Here is a 20,787-nt window from a genome sequence, read left to right on the forward strand (position 1 = left end):
ACTTCACTCCACAGCCTTAGAAGAAATCCTACCTACAAAAACGTCTGCTGATCTAGATTAAAGGAAACCATTATATGGAGAGTTATCAAACAAATATAATCTGACATGAACTACTGCTGATGTGCTACAGTGGATTGAAAATACAGACCATTTGCTTAAACATTTATGAACATAATGCTACCGATATGTAGGCACCTTTTCTTATCTCCTTTAAAATATGAGGAAATACATACTCAAGACATTTTAAAATCAAACAAGGAACATTTCTGAATTAGAGACAACCAAGTTCGTCTGGTTATATTTGAGGAAAAATAAAGATCAGCACTCAAGTATGGACATCTGAGAGTTTTAATCCAATTCCAAAGTATTTCTTTCTATTTTGCTCTTCCAAAGAAACCGATTTACACCTATACTGTGTTTATTAGCTTGTATGAATTTTCATAAAGCCTTAGAAATACTTTTTATAATATCAGGAAAATAAAACTTGGAAATATTTTTAAAAAATTTTCACAACGATGTGTTCTTTACAAGATGATGCCTACAGAATAAATTAAAAATGTAAATTTTCAAACATCTAGAAGAGTAACCATGGAAATAAGAGTAGACACCCTTAACCTGTAAATTTGTATGTTCATATTTATTCTTAAACATGTCAATAACACAACCTGATTAACATGAGAAATTATATCAAAGAATTGCTGCATTCCATCTCAACACACTGTTGCACTGGACTATTAATGAGTTGAGTATTGAGACAAATTCCAATAAAATATTAATAAATTGAACTGAATATTGTAGTTTAAGGTAAATTTCATCTACACTTTGCAAACAATAATAAATATATGAGCATTTGTCCTTAGACGTAGAACATGCTTTATGTTATTAATCTGAAAAAAATAAAAATAAATAATTACTATAACATATGTCTTTCTTTGTAGCACCAGTTTAAAGCTAAGACTGAGCATTAGTGCACTATAATTTCAGTGAAGGAAAATTGTAAGTGCTAGTTACCTAGCTCTTTTGCTATAGCAATATATACTAAAGCATATATAAATTCACTGTAGATCTACAGTAAAAAAAAATAAAAATAATAATAATAAAAAAAAGGTATTTAAACATTCATAGTGCCAGTATACTAGGAAAAACTTACTTATTAGAGAAAGACTCAGCTTTTATTTATTTATTTCTTTGGATTATACTACCACTAAGCAAGTATTTTTTCCAAAAATCATCAAGAATAGAAGCTTCAAAGGAAAATATCTGTCTAAAAATATCTATTGTATTTATGAGAATAAAATGAATTATAACAAGTATATGTCAGCTGAATCTTGCCATATACATGTAGCAATATACATAACCTAAATTTAACCTCATCTAAGTCTAATCATTTGTTAAACAGATAAGAACAAATATTTGGGCCAAATTTTCCAACACAGCTATAACTATACACACTATAATAATATAATAATAATATGGTTTGTGTGTGAATATTTATTGAAGAGGTTTAATTGTGCTATGGTTTTAATGACAAAACTACTGATGTCAATAGAACTAGAATTTTGTTTTGAAATTAAAAAAAAAAAAAAAAAAAAGATGAAAATGACAAAAAAATATAAGTATAAACTCTTTGCAAAGAGAACTTTCTCCTACTATACATTTCAATAACTTTTTATAATGACACAGCAAAGTAACAGCACCAAATAACGTCCCGGGAAAGTTTGAGATACTGCACTCCAATCCTGTGTTCAATCAACTTACCAACGTAGCATTTTGAGACTGAGAGTATATTCATTCCAGTATAAATAAAATAAAATAGCTTTCTACAACCTAGTTCAGCAATTTCTGTAATTTAAAGCAACGTTTTTTTCTTCTTCAACATATAAAGTCCAGGGGTGAGGGTGGGGGAGTCAGTAGAATGTTGAGGGATATTTAAATTGTGTATATAGGGGAGAGTGGTAGTGGGATTCTTCATCAAAGCTCTCAATTCATCCTGAAAGTTATGCCACCACAATAATCTTAAATTATTAATACCTCTCTCCGTCGCGAAGCCCAACAGGTTTGTTTGATTTTCCAAACGACAGCAGCTACCAGCAGTAAGGATAAGAAACAACTGCAATTACAAAAAAATATATATTAAAAAAAAGTAGTTGTAACACAATTGTCTGTGAAAGAGCTTAAATTTTTAGGATATCAAAGGTAATGAAAACACATTTAAGCATGGAAAAAAAAAAAATACAAAAATAGAGGAAAACTGAACTATACCAGGATGACAAAAAAACTGTCAACCATCCAGGTTCAAAGTTAAAAGAGGATGCACCCCTATGATACTGTAATTAACTTCATGAAGTACTATTGTCTCCATTAGTGTGGGATAAGCTCCATTATAACGTTCAACAACAGTCCACATACCCATAACAGTCTCAACAGTCTCACGCTGCAAGTTCCAAGATCACCAGATGGAAAAAGGGTGAAATATAGCAAAAATTGATAAAAAGTTCTTTCTTGGTATGTAAGTTCTTATCCGTACAAGAATACCAATATTTCCCTACTTCATGTTGTAAACAGAATTGAAATTATGACCTTAAAATACATCTCCAGGAGGAACAGGTCACGTCATTCAATATTTCTCCATGATATTAAGACTGTTAGAAAACAGTTTATGGTAACTGTAGTATAATGTCTCCATTAAGATAATGGAATAAAGCACGCAATCATTCCTTGGTCTGCAAGCAACCAAGAATCAGCTGTACTGCTATGTATTTCACAATAAAGAATACCAGTGCTCCAAGTATGTTCAAAACTCAGTTTCCATAACACAAGCTCACCTTGGCCACAAGACAGCACAGGAAGTTCCGCACCAACATGCGAAAGAACTTCTTCATGGTGAGGGTGATGGAGCACTGGAACTAGCTGCCCAGGGAAGTTGTGGAGTCTCCTTCTCTGGAGATATTCAAGGCCCATCTGGATGCCTACCTGGGCAGCCTGCTCTAAGGAACCTGCTTTGGCAAGGGGTTTGGACCTGATGATCTTTCAAGGTCCCTTCCAACCCCTTCCAATTCTGTGACTCTGTGATGGTTATGCAAATGGTAATGCAAATCAATACAGATTTCTATCCACATATTCTTCACTTACAACTCTTTTCACTTCCTGCTAAATTATTAGCTTCTAAATTATTTTTATCAATTTATTTGAACACCCTTGAGAAAGGATGTCAGAGTAAGGCTAGGTTTGAAAGAGGAAAGTACCATACATATTAAGTGATTTGGACGAAAAATGATCAATTATATAATTAAAATTAACAGGTTGTTTTTTTGTGTGTGTGTTTTTGTTTTTATGTAAGAGACTTAATTCTGTCTGTTTAGTTCCAAGAAGGCTGATAATTCTGAACCTGAAAGGAAAAAATGGTTAAAGGATCTATTTCTAAATGTAAAGTTTGACTTTCCTCTTAAAACCCAATGTCAACCACCAGCATTTCCTTTAGCAGTTTTTTAATGCACTTTGGGACCTAGGGATTTTTATGGAAAAGGAAGATATATTCTGCCTCTCTCCTAGTAGGACTATCTTAAATATGGTGTTGTGCTTTTATTGGTTCTTGGCACAGATTTTCTGAAAAACAAAGGTAGTTGGAATTTTGATTGGTTTTGATCAATAGATCAGAACAGTTCAGCCTATCTAAAAATCATCCTTTGAACAGGAAATTGTGGAAGAGTTAGCGATCTATAATAAAAAGACTTGAGAGGGCAAGTGCTGGTTCAAGAACCTTAGGGAATTCTGAAGAGAAATTTCAACCTTACACTTTAATGAAACTCAGTGTAAATCATCTTTCTACATGGGTCTTCACTGACAGGAACTAATGCAGTAAGAACATTTTAATTGATGCACCATCTTACTAACACAGTATTTCTTACTAAAAGAGTTTCTCTTAAGAGATTTTATGACAAAATATCTGAGAAGCACACACTATTTTATGACAGAAAGTAATCATCAGAGAATATTCACCATTTTGTTTAATGTATTACTTCAGTTTGTGCACTCTGATTTCACTTTTTTTCACTTTTTAAAATTTATCTTTGGCTGTTTGCCTTTCTCTAGTCTTCTTTGAAAGCAATCACAAGTTGACTATGAATTTTTATTTGGTGTCCAGGGAAAAGTAGAACAAAGAAACCCTACTGTCCTGCAGAGTAAACCACCTTTGCAGCAACTCCTTTTCAATTTTTTTTTAGACAAATAACAGCTTAAAAATGATCTTTCCCAGGAAAGTTTTCCCTTCCATATACCATACAATTTATCTATTAGCTGCCACAGATGCAGATTCCTGCTGTAATCTGTATATCCATGGTGCTGGGTCACACATCTAACTTTCCTATCATCAGTCAAAACATCTTTTACGTTATCTGCAAAATCAGAAACAAGTGTTTTAAAAACACACATAAAATAATAATAAATAATTTGGAAATTACAGGGTTGATAATGTCCAATGTTTTCACTTGTGTGCAATCTTTTCCTGGCAAGTAAACGTGAAGTATTTGACTTTTTCCTCTGTTTTCTACACAAATAATCATTTATTTTTTTTCTCACTACAAGTCAGAAGAAATAATCAAAAATAATGTTAATGAAGAGAAGACATATGGAAAACAAGTTTTGTCAAACTAAGCTATATTTAGGCAGTGGGGAGGTAACAGTCTTGTTTTATAAAAAATAATGGCAACAGAAATAGAATAGCAATAAAAATTAAAGCTGACTACAAAGGATCTCACAATATTGAATGACTTGGCAGTTAAATAAGAGAATGAAATTCAGTGCCAATGAACTGGAGGCAATCTGCACAATAAATAAATTAAAAAATAATAATAATAATAAATAATAAAACCCCTTCTATATACACATACACAATGATAGGTCTAATTTAGCCACTCAAGAAAATAGTCTTTAAGTCATTGCAGATAGTTCTTTGAATATGTCAGTTGAATGTTTTGTAGCAGTTGAAACAGCAAACAGGATGTTAGGAGAGATTAGAAAAGCAATAAAGAACAAGGCAGAAAACACTGGGATGTCAGTGCATAAATCCAATGCATGAATTGCTGCTGGGATGCTGAAACTTAAAAGGTTAAAATGATCAGGTGAACTGTAATGAGCAGCACTTAGGAGATGAATTTATCACTATTTTGGTGCTGCCAAAACAGATACTGTGAGACTTGTTATTGAAATTCTGATTACAGAACTTCTTTTGTCCATGCTTTTTGAAGGAGGTTGACAACATGGAAAGACTAGAGACAGTAATCAATCAATCAATAAATTAAAATATTAAGAAAATATTTTACTGACAGTGCTTTAATAAGCTCAATCATTTCAATTTTTAAAAAGATCAAGAGGTGACTAGTTTACGGCATGTATGAGTTTCCACAGGGAGAAAATACTAAGGCTCTCATTCATCTAGCATGGAAATACATAGTAAGTACGTAATTCCACAGCCTGGAAGCAGAACAAGTTGAATTAAACTCAGGCATTATTATGATTTGTTTTCTGTATTATAATTGTACATAATGTCACATATACTGAAAAAGAATAGACAGATGCCTTTGCAATGCAGATAGGTTATGAAATGTTGATCCACAGTACAGATGGAATGAATATGTATTTATGAATGTAAATCTACACAATAAGACAATTATTATGGTAAGACATGCAAAACTATAGCGGTCCAAGTGTTATCAGGATTTTGTAGTCTCTAGATCAAAGGAATGATCAGCAGGAAGGTAATGACATAGCTTCACAGAGTTGCCTGTTCAAACCACATGAAACGTTAAAAATGCAAGTTTGAAAATGAGCAGTCTATCACCATGGCTTACAGGGTGATTGGGAGTTATCATCTCAGTGTTAAGTAGGAGACAATAAACAATTAAAGAATGAACAAACTGAAGAGGAAGCCCTGAAGATAAGTAGTTTATGTCTGACACAGAGGAAAGGGGCCATAGGATAACATAGGTCTAGCAGCACAGTCTAGACTACACAGTATCTTCCTGGAGAGACTTATTAGAACACAGAAAAGGAAAATAACAAGGAATAATTACTGCCTGCACAACCATTTAAACAACATACATATTAAAAGTTAAATGTACAAAGTAAAAGACATCATACTTAGACATATTTAGCCCAGTCCAAAGGCCTAGCTGAGGACTGAGATGGCAGTGTTTTCTGTAACTGAGAAATACTTTTCTGTGTGATTAGGAGGTAGACCAAAAAAATAAGATTAATCACCAGTACAGACTGTAAAGGGTATTAGTGGATGTGTTGCTGCTTGGTATCTGCAAATTAGAATGAAACCTGTAGATCATTTTTAAACAAACTCAAATCATTGGAATAAATATAGGGGAAAATAATTTACTAACTTTTATAGTGATGTAAAAGGAACTATTTCATTAGTTAAATATAAATATTTCAAGAAACTATGTTATAAATGGAAAGTAAACAACAAAACAAAGTGTTCCATCCTTCACTATTTCTTTTCTCATCCTCTTTTTACTTAATATATAAAAGAAAAATGAAAATGTCCAAAAATGTATTAAATAATCTGTGAAAAAAAATCTTATTTAAGCCATAATTTGCATAACAGCTGAGTGTATATTTCCATATTGGATAAAAGCAAATATTAAACACACACACACACACATTACCTTAAACCTAAAATACTGTTAAATCCATTAAAATTAAAAATTCTGTGGGATTCTATTTTGATCACCACAATGGTTTAGTGTGGATCTGGAGTGAACTTTTTACTGACTGTCACCACATGCTATGGAGCATTATATATTGACTGTGGAACAGTCTTGGAGCTCAAGATGCTTCCAGGCTATACTGGAAAATATGTAATGCACAGTCTAGACACAAATGGACTTGACATCCACAAATCTAAACTCAAGCTAGTCCAATGTGAAAAAAAAAAAAAACAAGACATATTTAGTGTCAATCTTGGTCCTCAGCACCAACTGTTTCACTCAACAGATAAGCTCCTATTTGCCCACACTGCTTATTAACAGATATATAAGCAGACAACAATTATTTTCTTTTAGGTGTATAGAAGTCTCACTTAGTGAAACTTATATGCCTATATATGTACACTTACACTTCTATGTGTAAGTCCTCCTAAGTATTCTCTTGAAAACAGGAGTTGGACTATCAAGACAGCTGTTGCTTAGTTACTTAGACCTTGCTGTGATGAGACAACAGTTAAATATCCTTACAGAACCCTCCTGCCCCTCCATCTCACTAGAGCAAAAAAATGTACATTTCACAGTCCAACATTAATTTTAGCAGTGTCCCCTGCACTATATTTATGTTCCTCTTTCATACTATGATATTTTGAAATATGAACCAAAATTAATAGCATTCAGGAAAAAAAAAAAAAAAGAAAAAAACTTGTTAATGTAATACAAGGAAAATGCATGACCAAAGTCTGTGTTATTAAATTAATATTGTAGAATTTTCCTAAGAGATCACATATGCTGTTTTTATGAAATATTATTTACTGCCTTTTTATTGGCAAATAGAGCACATTTTAATTGATATGTTATAAAGCAAGTACAATTCTAAAATAAAAATAATTGAACAATTATTTTTCTAAAACCATGAATTTGAATAGCAATTATTGTCACAGCAGTTGATTTCTCTCATTGTACTTGACAAGAACATTGTGTTTATGATTATGATGTGCCAGGTTCAGCCATCCTTACTTGTGTTAACTAATATACATGAAAAGCAGCTCCAAAGATTTCAACAGGATTATCTGAAGCACAAAGTAGTGTAAACATAGTATTAGGGGTCTGATATGTATGAAAGCAGTATAAACTTTTTGATGTTTTTAATGACTAATTATATTCCTCTGAATTCACAGAGTTTTTATAAGCACTATTAGAAGTAGTATTTCAACAAGTAACAATTCTAAATGATTCTGGGAATGAAGTGTTATAGTTCCAAATTAAAATGTGCATACTGGGAGGGAAAGTCACCTTGGCTGGTGATGGAGAAAGATATTCAGCTTCCTGTGAACAGTAGGGCACAGTGTATGGGCTCATGAAAAGAAATCTTGACCCTTCGGAGCCAAGACACATCAGGCAGTAGACCTTCTTTCCTGGTCTAAGAAATATCAGGCTTCCACAGGCAATGAAATATGCTGACCATATTACCATTAGCCACCATTACCATTTGAGTAGATTTAGGAGATTTCTCCTCTTATTTTTGCTAGTTGTAAGAGGTACTCTTGAGAAGTAACTAATACCAGCAGTACCATGCAAATGCCATTTTCTGCAATTGCTCGGCCAATAGCTGAGCAATCATTCCCTCTTCACCTACATTCATTTAATTTTTGTACAAACTTAAATGTAACAGGATTTTTTCCTGTTATAGCCTAGATCTATGCCCCATTCTGATTTGAATTTTCCTCCCCTGTTGTTTTAATAAGGCAATAGCTCCTAAGCACCAACTTTTCTTCTGCAGTTTCTCCATGAAATAGAAGAAACCAAGGGAAATTTAATTCAACCGTGACCCTTCCAATCATAGAGCCATACAAAGGGTACAAGCCTTCAGTTCTTGCTTCCTGAACTGGGAAGTGAAAGTGTCTGAATATGACGCAAATGATCTAAGATAGTATTTAAAACTTCAAAAATAACCAAAAATCATTTAAATGCAAATTTGTTTTTATTTATTTGTCTCTCAGGTGGAATTCGCACAAGTTAAGCAACACCTTTCAAGCTCACTTGAAACTAATTACATGGTTAATTCTTATCCAGATGACAGAGCTTAAAATGCTATTTTTGGATGCAACCCTGAAAACCTATATATTTCCATAAGTAAATCTTACCTTTCTTACCATCATTTCTTTTGGCCTATGTCCTCTGTAGCAGCTGTATTTTAACAAGGAATCAAAGTAAATCCCCTTCAAGAAATCAACTCCTTTTACTAGCAGTGTCTGCCCATCAGATGGGATTTCCCAACCCATTCTTGAGAGCAGTCATTAATCATATGGGTATATGTTCAAGCTTCTGATATCCTAAATCAAACAATTTATTCCAACCCCACAAAGGTAGCACTAGCTTTTAGGTGTTTCCTGAACTCTGACCTGAGTGTGACCATGAGATTATATTGATCTGCTGCAGCTGGATTCTGATATGGTTTGTGTCTCTTTTTTCTTTTTCTGGAAATTCTCAGTGACTAGCCAAACAACAACCAAGAAATAAGTGAAGACATGTATGATCCAAGCTTACTGTCACATAATTATGAACTTACTATTATTAGACAAGTTTAAATGATCCCAATTACATCATTTTTTAAAATGCTCCAGAAGTTTGCACCACAGCCATCTAGACCACTTATGAGTATTGCGAGTCCACTCAAAAAAAAAAAAAAAAAAAAAATTAAACATATCTTGTGAAATATATGCGAATATATATTTTATATATATATTAAATAAAATTATGTAGGTATTACGGGAGAAGAATGGAGTTATAGAATGTGGTTGTTTTATGACTTAGACAAAAAGCAATATAAACAACAACAAAAAATAAAGAAATATCTATGAACTGCCTCTGCTCAAATACTTCAACCCAGATGAATCACCTATATTGAGTGGGGCAGCACAGTATAGGTATTCATGGACTAGTTCACCCAAACACGAACACACAGGACCACAATGCATGCCTGTGCATAAAACAAATTATGACCAAAGGATTAAATGCACAGGCTGAGACACTCGAGCTACTTTGCATGTGGAGTGCAACTTGCTTTGGAAGTAATAAGGATTTTCTTCCAAAGTAAAAGATGCTCACTTCCATTGGCCATAGTAAATATTTTTGATGGGAGTAGCCTTTCTATTTTAAGACTGGCTTTGGAGGCGGAGATCTGTAGCATTACAGAGGAGATAAAATAAATGTGATGGACAAATTAAAGCCGTATCCCTATGCCACAGGGATCTCAGACCAGTCCCCTTAGAAGCACTGGATCTTGTTGTGGCATAAAACATTTGGACTGCTCTATAGAAGTTAAAAGAAATACATGAAGAAAGGGAAATGAGCCTTAGAAGCAACATACTGTCAAGAGCATACTGTGAAAAAGCTGTAGAGAAGTGCATTTAAACAGACTATTGAAAATGTAACCAAAATTATTTTGTTGAGAAGGAGGAAGAACAAAATTAAATAATACACTAAAACTTCAATATTGCTATTAATAAAGCCCTGCAATTTAAGTACAGAATGCATAGCTGACACCAGGGAGCTTAAAATATCAATATCTACTGCTTTTTATAGAACTTATATTTTAGTTAAAGTAAGCAGCATCAATTAAATACCACTATAATAAATATTAGTTAATTAGTAAGAACAGCTACCACATCCTTCTTCCAATTGCTTATTAATTCATATTGAATGCAGAAAACCAGCTTAATTCCTCATCTTCCAGACATAAACTCCTATAATGGTTTGAAGCCATTCCCTGACAACTGCCCCAACAAATAACAGGTTTATTCGTCTTTGCTTTATTGGTCTTTGCTGTGCAATGAAATATCAAAATTTCATTTTGGAAGGAGGAAAGAAATGTGTCCATACAGGGAATATATTTATGAAAAATGAAGTGGTTTTGTTTGTTTGTTTGTTTGTTTACTTTTTTTCCCTCCAATAGTGTATATATGCCTAAATGTTATAAAGAATATAGGTTTTTAAAACCTACAAGCTGGAGTTGGACTCAATGACCCTTTTGGGTCTTTTCTAAATCAGGATATTCTATGGTTATTAAATAATTATTAAATAGTTAACATTATATAATGTATAAATGCACACATGTATATGTTGTATATTTTACTACATGCATGAATGATTTATACACACACACATGCACACAAAGCTGTCTTTTCATATTTAATATACCAGGACCCATACCAGAAGCTACTAATGTGAAGTATGAATGGATGCTCAATTATGCAAACAGCCTGTATATACAACTTTAAAAGGAATATTGCTATAGTATACATCAGGATACTCTCTGGAAGACTGACATCCAAATTTCATTCTGCCAATACAATATCAAACAGAAATGAACCATTTAAAAGGAATCTATAATATATTACACAATAAAGCTCTAGATGTGAACTTTAACTCTCAGCAGTTCTTCCTTTCACCTCTTTGAAGGAGCAAATAAAGAAGATTTACAATCAAAGAGGTTTAATCTAACATAAACTGAAATTAATCTCCATAGAATAAATAGAACATCACACCCATAAAGTGTGATTATGTTTCTTTTACTCATGGAAAAGACTTTCATATTTCAAATAATCTTATGGTTTTGCCCTTCATGGGTGAAATACTCTATATTTCTCCCAACAAGTGTTGTTGTACATGTATATATATACATATATATATATAAAGGAAAAAAAAAAAACATTATTTCCATAAAATTTCCAGACACATTATGACATATAGAATTTAATATTTTCTGCAGAAACATTCAAAAAGAATTAGAAATTAAATATATTGTTTCTGCTTGAAAATAGATGCACTTTCACTTCAGCTTTTGCAATGATTTTGCTGATTTATAAAAATTATTTAAAATTTTATGTTAATCAAGAAAAGTCTCCTTCATTAAAATTATGGCATATTAGTGAATTTGGGGAAAAACAACTGCCAACAAAAGCTGCATTTCAGCAGCCTGCCAAATCAAAAGATTCACATTATTTCAACAGCTTTTTTTTTTTTTTTTTTTTTTTTTTTTTTTTTTTAATAATGATTTCCCCTCGTTCTTTTTGCTCTCTGTGCTGTTTTTTTCAGTTTGGCTTTTATACTTTGATAATAAATTGCACAAATATAAAATACAATTAGAGAGCCACCAAGGCATATCTATTTGATGACAGCACTGTTTAGGGTACTAGACTCAAATACGATCAAAAAGTTTATTACTTTGTTAAAGGACGTTTCCCTTCATTATTTTCAATACCTTTTCCAAAGAGGAAAGGTATATATTCGAAGCTGTAAGTGTTAAGAAGTCATAACTCTCCCTATAAAAAGCCTCATTAAAAGTTCTCCTGAAGACAGAATAAGGATGCTTAGATTTCTAGATTCATCATTATTGTTCTGTAATTGTATTATATAAAAAAATACAAAAGTGTTGATGCCCCTGCATGTGATATTTACAATTTTGACTGAAAAGATTCAAGACATATAAGAAAAGAAATATCATTGTGAAACTGTAGAGTGTTTTCCTAAAATATCATAAAAAATATTAAAAGCACACAGGAAGACAATTATTATACAGAACATAATTACGCCACATGTACAGACTAAATTTCGATGTTAGCATATAAATAGATTATTTAACTACTTCTTAATGTAAATCTAATGTTCTTCTAATGGTTTAGGGAAGCTTTTGGAGTCCACAGCAGAATTTCCATAATATTGCATCTTACTGACAAAATGTAACACATCCCCGTAAATAAATAAATAAGCCATTTAGATACAAACCAAAATTTTCCATACCAAATGTTTTTTTGGTACAGGGAAATTTTACTGTAGTATTTTTTTTCATTACTACATTTCAAAGCTGATTGCATAAATTCCTTTCAAATTCAGAAGTCTCCTTTCAAAAATAATTATATTTAAAATTTTAATATTTAATGGTTATTAAATACACACTATGACATTCAGTCTAGCACTCTCAATACAAGGACCCTCAGTATTTCTTTACTGCCATAAGCAGATAGCTCATTTCTTTGATGTCACTTATTTCACAGCATGCCATACCAACTGCATCTGCTAAGACAGACCAGTAGAGTACTTGAGAAAGCACCTTATAATTTGCTGTAGTGGACAATAGCATTATTGCCTAAACTCCACTATTTTACTTCCCTTTTTCTTTAATTATTTTTCTTCATCGGCTTTCACAGAATCACAGAATTTCTAGGTTGGAAGAGACCTCAAGATCATCAAGTCCAACCTCTGACCTAACACTAACAGTCTTCCACTAAACCATATCGCTAAGTTCAACATCTAAACATCTTTTACCCCACTTCTTTATCTACATCTGGAAACAAACTACTGAAGTTGACTTTGCAACTGATTACATGTACCCTATCATAAAAAAGACAGAATTGCTTCTCTTTTGAATTAAAATGACAAAAGCAAAATTTCAAGTCCATTTATCAGAGATGAAAACCTGTTCTAATTTCTTGGTTAAAGTGCAGTGGATGGAGTTTCATAAAAGTGACTAGGATTAAGCACTCTAAATACAAATAGCTGTGAGTTCCAACATTGCTTTAGTCTGAGAAAACAACTGACTAACCAGATTTGACAAAATACAATATAAAATGTAGGATTTTTTTTTTAAATAAATAAAATAAAATAAAATAAAATAAAATCACTGAAAGGAAAACTTTACAGAACTGCTTCAGAGTAAGAGAGCCTGCATAGAACTGAATCTTCAAAAAATAAAATAATTAAAAAAACTTTGATACTTTCTGCAGAAATTTTGAGAAATATCTTACAGATGTCACCTTCAGAGACCTCTGGTGTGAACACAACTACATAATGGCTGCTTCAATTCTGATGAGATTTTGCAAAAGAAATGACAAAATGCTCCTTGGGGAGCATTTTGTTTTGTTTTGTTTTGTTTTTTAGCAAAAAAATAAATCTTTCAAATCCTGTTACTGTCACTCAAAGATTATTTGCATGCTGATATGGTTTTGCAACTACATTCAAGCATCACATTGCTGGGGAAAAAATGAATATATCTTATGGGATATGGATCTTTATATATGAAGCATCCCATCTAATAATTTTGTACATCTATGTATAACTGCTCCATTGTACATAATGATTCTTTTATACCCTTCATCAAACTTAATTCAGCTGTGATCAGCACGTACTCTCTCATGCAGCCACAGGAAAAAATACAACCCACAAGAGGTAGAATTTCATATCTATTCTTGATTATGCAACTTCCATCTGTGGCTAAGCAACAACAGAAATTATTTCTAGATATTATGAACCAGGCAACATTTAGGATTAAATACTTCACCAGGCACATTGAACAGCTCTCCCATACTGTATTTGACACATAGGTGAAGTCAGAAATGGAAAATTTTAAATGCAAGTATTTGAAGGAAGGAAAAGATCAAATCTGCTATACATCAAGCAAGTTCATAGACCACCTCCAGATTTCAAGCTCAGCAAATATTTTGTACTTTGAGGAACAGTTTGTTGAAATCAAAATATTTCAGGCTCTAGTGCACTCAAATGCACTTCCAAATGACTCAAAAGGATGAACAAAGAAAGAAGAAAAACAAGAATAAAATAATGGAAAACAGTTCTATTCTCCAGGGAATTGAGTGACTCATCTGTTGTTTAGAAGAGCCACCGGTCCAGTGGTACTGAGGAATCTCCTTTGCCTGCTGGCTAATAACAAGTGGCTGCCTTCTCAGGAAATATAAATATATCAAATAACTTTGTGATGGCAAAGCTTCCTGGTGATTTGTAGTACAGAAGACTTAAAGCTACATTTTACAGTTCAAGAACAAATATTTTCAACAATAACAAAAACTGAAATTACCCACTGCAGCATAGACGTGTTTGTCCCAGTGGGAGTCAAACAACTCTTTACTTCGAAGTCAGGTGAAAATTGTTTAATGCATGACTAAGTAAAAATCAATTTTATTCTAGCCCTAAATGTAAAATCCATTTTTGCTATGATAACTTGATTTGCATGTAACCAGAAGATATTTCAATTTTGATTTAAAAGATTTCTGCATTTCCTGGGAATCTAGCCATCGTAGACATGATCTGATCAATACAGACTGCACTTTGTCCATTTTATGGCAATCTCTGAAACAAAGCATGCTAAAATCCAGCATTAATTTATCATCCTTGCTTTTAACAAAACCAAACCGAAACACAAAACTGCACAGATTCACCAAAGGATGCTCGTAAAGAGAAGGTATTCACCTGTTGCAAATTTAGACCAAGAATGCCCCATTCTTGCTCTCAGTATTCAATCTCTCAGGAGATCTGACACAACTGGCTGTAGTGCAGCCATCCACTCTCATTGCATGAAACCTAAATGAAGGGACTGCTTTGAGTTCTTGGCACCCACAGTCATACAGATATGGGTGATAATCTGTTTCTTCAGTATCTCCTCTTGTAACTCATACTAGTCCTTGTCATAATCTAAATGCCCATTCCTTCCTCCTGCAATAAACACAGGCCATATTTTGAACATTGTTTTTTTTTTTTCCTCACTTGTAGCACACAGAAAGGTTTGTGAAGAAGAGTGTACCCCATGATCCTAAGTGGCCATTCTTTCATAGAATGTCTTAATAGCAAGCAAGAAAAATTTGCTTCCATATTTCCTAATATCACTCCACTCATTACAAATGAATACAATGAAAGCATACCATTCCAGCCAGTGATAAAATCCACCAGCTGGCAGCTCCACCTGAAAAGCTGAACCACAGACAAAGGAAGGAATCATTCTGAGAGCATAGAGAAGATCTATGCTCAGAGAAAAGCCTGCTAAGTTAATGGCTGGCATTTTGTATTTGAAACACACCTTACAAAAATAGTATGACTGTAGCAGTTGCATTTCATTGCCTATCACAACAATACGTATAGCTAAATTTTGTTATCTGTTTCAAATTCTTGCTCTCAGGATTATGTGAAAAAATTGCATTTCGCACTTCGAACTTCGAAGTTGTGCTTCAGATTCTTGATACAAAAAAAAAAAAAAAAAAAAAAGTTTCCAAGAAATGCATAAGTACTGGTATAAATTCTTAACCATACTTTTATTCAGAAGCAGCTTTAGAACTCAGGAGTGTGTTAGCTCTCAATTCAGGATTTACTGAGACAAATAATATAAAATAAAATTAATAAATATTGATCATTGAAAATTTTATACACAATAAAATATGATCTAAAGAAAAAATATGTTTTCAGAAATTAAAGACACTCAATATACTACTGGAAAATGACTAAAATGTTCCTTAACTAAAACAATATTTTAATGTAAGATTTGCTGACACTGAAAACTCCTTAAATTATAGCTTATGAAGAAAAAAGTCAGGCTTTAGCTTATTGCTTGTTTACTGGTGAGGACAACATCAGAATGAACTGTCTGTAATAGTGAGGACTGAATTTCTTTAGTTTGAAGAACAAGAAAGATCATTCAAATTTGCTGCCTGTGAAATTTTTCTAATGAGATCTTTACTGCTTCAAAGCAGGTGGAAAAAAAAAGGTACACACTTCTCAACTGGTATGGCAGCTAGAAGTCTTCAAGGCATAAGCTAAAAAAAAAAAAAAAAAAAAAAAAAAAAAAAAAAAAAAGTGACAAACACAAAACAGATGCCACAGTCTCAATAAGACTTGTAGGGAATCTGTTACTACCTTTAGATATCTGATTGCATTTCTGATTTCCAAGAAAGGGTCACTACACCACTTCACCAGTAGGTACAACAAAACAATCCAGTATAAAAAATAAGACATTAAATAGTATGCCCCCTCCCCCCCCACACCACCACCACACCACCAAATATCATGGCCCAGGGCACTACAGTTCCCATAATATATTCTGCTTATTTCTACAAGAGAACTTGAATTTCTATCATTTTCTTGTTCTAAGCTGTAAAATAGTAGATTGTACATTAGTTACAGATCTAACCATAGCTTTTTTGTTTTCTTATGTATAGTCTAAAACTAATTCCTTACATTTCCTTACAATAATACTTTTTAAATAGTTGATACATCTTGAAAATTCTAGAGATGCTTTTTATTCTCATGTTTCTGAATGAAGCGGTAAAATGCATACTTTATCTTTTACTCTGGAACACTCACACCATAAAGGAACAGTTTTAAGCTTTACACATGAATGATCGTTTAAAAGAACAGTGACTGTCAAACAAACCTATTTCCTGGTTTGGCTGGGCAGCCAGGGTGGGAAGGGATATAGCCTGTGCTCAGAAGTGTGGAAAATGGAGAAGGTCCTAGACACATTTTTCAAGGCTGGTTGAAACATATTTTGACAGTAAGCACATTAAACCTGTGTTTATACACAATTGTTTGCTCTTTCAATAATCCTGGTAAACATGATGTAAACTATTACCAATGTAATTTGCCAGTGTTTTAACACACTACATTCCTATCCAGCTCATATAGATGTGGTTTTTTTTTGTTGTTGTTGTTGTTTTTGTTTTTGTTTTTTTTTTTAAAAAAAAGGAAGGAAGAAAAATGAAAAAAAAAATCAAATAGTTTGGCTGAGTTGCAAACTGTTGCAAACTATTGAAGCAAAATTTTCAGATGAAACCTTGACTACTATAAACCACTTTGGAGAGGTCATATTAATAGTTTTCTTGGGTATAACTAACTGTTCACTAGAGTGGGAAAAAAATAGTTATTGCTACATTTTCCTATTAGAAATATTCTGCAGCTTGTTGAGACTAGTGATCCAGTGGAAATAACATCCAATTTAAAATCTACTGAAAGTTGTAATGGAAATTTTTAACTAGAAATTTTTCCTTCTAAATTTTTCAGGGTCTGGTTCTTTGTAAAGAACGCAGGAAGTATTTTCTGTAGATCTACTACAATTGCAAATACACACTGCATTTAATAGTTCAATGACAAACAGCCTGACAGTTTCTTCTTTGGATCATTTACACTGACTGACCATTTTCTACCTCAGATGTTGGTAAGGATGTTACGCGTGCAGTAGTTACTACCTGGGAGTGCTGCTGTGACGTTATGTGTGATTCCATGATAATTCCATGGTAAGAATACAAATGGCGATCTAACACCTATAGCTCTGTGCTCAACACACACACAAATAAACAAAACACCAACAAAAAAACACAGTACAAGCTTTTGTATTGGAGACAGCCAGTTAGCCAAGCTGTCGGCTCAGACTAATTTTCTAAGCAGAGTTAATTGACTGGGACTGCAGTGTAATTAACTTATTTTATGCCGGTATGCCTTTAGTTCATTCAGACTAACTCAACCTCCTTTCCCTTACCTTCCAAAATCTGCTTTGTGTATAGTGACTCTATTATGTGCTTTTCTTTTTATTTCTACATTTTTTCCGATAAACACAGAATGAGATTTCCTAAGCACATAGATATCCTGCCTACATCTACAAGCACCAGATATCCTGCCTACATCTACAAGCACCAGAACACTCCCTGCATCCCAGGCTTTGTGGCTGTATCTGAAGACACCTAAAGCCACACCTAATCACACGGAAGTGAACCCAAAGAAAGCCTTTCCCCCAGTTATTCTCGTTTTGATAAGCCAGGAGCAACAGCACTGACACAGTGATAAAAATAAGGCAGAAGAGCACACAAATCAGTCTCCCTTCTCTTAGATGAATACTCTAATCATGAGGCTGCTGCCTGTCCAGACCAGTCAGCCTGATTTTTTTTTTCCTACATACACATACAAATGATTTTGTTTATACCATAATACAGAACTTAGCCCAAAGTCATTCAAGAAAAGCTCTTAAAAGCAGAGTACCATTCTTAAAAGCACACTTTTTGCTACTAAACCAGTTTGCTTATACTTTTGAATGACACTCCTGGTTAAACAGGCTGCCAAGTGATATTCAGTTTTGCGAAACTCTAAATGTCACAAGAAAACCTAAAGATGTTTCTAAATGATGTTTCAACATCAAGGGGTATCATACAACCTTACATCAAGATGTTAAAATATATTTTGATAGACATTCCATTTCTTATCGTAACCATCAAGCCCAAGAATCAAACCTTAGCTTGACATATGTGGGTATTCAGAAGGTGTCTTGCCATTAATTGCAAACTTTTTTGGTCCTTGCTGGTATTGCTGCAATGCACTACCAATAGGATTTCCTGTTTCTTAAAAAAAAAAAAAAAAAAAAAAAAAAAAAAAAAAAAAAAAAAACACCACTATAAGAATTTCTGCAACTGGATATTAATGCTATGCTGCAGATGGCTGCAAGCCCATCTTCTTGAAATTAATGCCAGCCTAAAGCCTTTTGAATTACACTGGGGCTGCATCAAAGGTAGTGGTACCACAGCTGCCAACTAGGACACCCCTTCTTTCAGTAACAGGTATTGGATGGGCCTTTGTTTCCTTAGCGCATAGCATAGGCAATGCAAGATCTTTCATCAGGAGCATGGTGAGTTTGCACTCGCTCAGAATAAACCATATCAGATAGAACATCATACCAGGAAAACTACCGCAATATATCTATACAGAAGACATTACCATCACACAGCCTATAGTTTACCATTTCTGAGCCAGCATTATGACGCAGAGAAGAAATAAACTGCTCTTAGTCATCTGCCTCTGCTATTTGTCACAGGCCTGTTCTATCACACTTGGACAGATTTTGCTTTCTTCAATAGGAGTTTGCCTTAAAGTTCACATGAGCACCATTTTTTTTTTTTTGTTTTGTTTTTTGGATGTTGCTTTGGGTCTTTGTTTCCCAGAAACAAAACAAAACACTTCTAGACTGATCATTAGGCAACCAGCATGTTACTGGTCTCTTTATGGTGAAAAAGGAGAAATGGGAGGTTTTGCATCAGCCACTTAAGTGCTCATTAGCCCACATATTGGATGCAGAATACTTCAGGGCCTGCTCATTTCTGCCCCTTTATAGGTGAGAGCAATTCATGAAAGTTGGCATTTTGTGTCTGATTCCTCAAAAAACATTCCTCAAAGCATGGTGATTAGAGCAGAGGGAAAAGTTGTTCTGTGAACTTATGAAATAAATGCATGGCACTTCTCAAAATACACAAAGTCTGATGAACACAGTTGTCTGTCAGTGTTTGCATTTTACATACGCTTCATGGCTATTGAGGAATATATTCTTAGCAAGATTTCAAAGCACTGTAACTAATCCATGTATATTAAAGTCTGTGACATTTTATAAGACAGCTGAACTTTTAAGAAGTCTTTCAATGGAGTTTTGTTGATATCCTAGAATAGTTGTCCATTTGCAGAGGAAGCCAATTCCTGTGCTGCTGCCACAGTTAAATCTCCTCCATCATTTACTGCCTTTCACAATTCACCTCTGACCCATGAAAGTGAGTGATTTAGGGGCCTTTATTAAAAAATAATAAGACATTGAATAGAATGAGCATTTCTAATAATTTGGTAAAACACTTTAAAAAATACAGGCACACAAAATACTTAAGTAAATCATAAAAATTACTTCAGTAAAGCTGGCTTCTCTTAATCAGTGTAATAAGAAATACTGCATAAAGATCAGTCAGATGCGTAAGTGTGAAGACTGTACCACTGATATATGAAAGATGCCAACAGCTGCCTTTACTTGCAGGGCAACCGCCTCTATCCTCTACAGTGCAAATTACTGAACAGAGTTTAAAGACTTCCTTTCAGACATTTCTTAAGATTAAGGAGCTGGGCAATGTACTTTTTTGATGGAATAGAATCAGCATGATTTCTGTCAGAAAAGAGAAAAAGCAATTTACCTGAAGAAGGTAACAAAGAACTGCACCAGATCCATGATAGTATTGTGCTGTGAGAAGGCAATCTGCAAATAAAATAGAAGTAAATTACAACATTTTCAGAGCCAACTGTTCTTTTTAGGTTGGGGCTTTATGGTTTCACGGATGATCAGCTTCAAGTGTAATTTCAGTCTAGTATGCACACACCTGCATTCACCATAATGTGAGGAGCATAACTAACTCCCATGTCTTTGTATCAACATACAAACAATGAAATATAGTCTTTCTGCTGAATTAAATTTAATAGCAATATCCATATAAAACTTGCT

At 33.5% G+C, this 20,787-nt stretch overlaps 1 protein-coding gene across 4 annotated transcripts in view; it reads right to left on the reverse strand.

The window, feature by feature from the left end:
* ATRNL1 (attractin like 1) overlaps nucleotides 1-20,787 on the reverse strand; it is a 490,952-nt gene that overhangs the window by 219,945 nt on the left and 250,220 nt on the right. For all 4 annotated transcript variants that reach the window (XM_082764804.1, XM_082764803.1, XM_082764806.1 and 1 more), the window contains exons 25-26: nucleotides 20,483-20,544; nucleotides 2,032-2,110 (exon numbers count right to left, since the gene is read on the reverse strand). In XM_082764804.1, the coding sequence (XP_082620930.1) occupies nucleotides 2,032-2,110; nucleotides 20,483-20,544 (141 nt within the window). The remainder of the gene's footprint in view (nucleotides 1-2,031; nucleotides 2,111-20,482; nucleotides 20,545-20,787) is intronic.

This window comes from Aythya marila (assembly GCF_965140915.1).
Source record: "Aythya marila genome assembly, chromosome: 7".
Lineage (NCBI taxonomy): Eukaryota > Metazoa > Chordata > Aves > Anseriformes > Anatidae > Aythya > Aythya marila.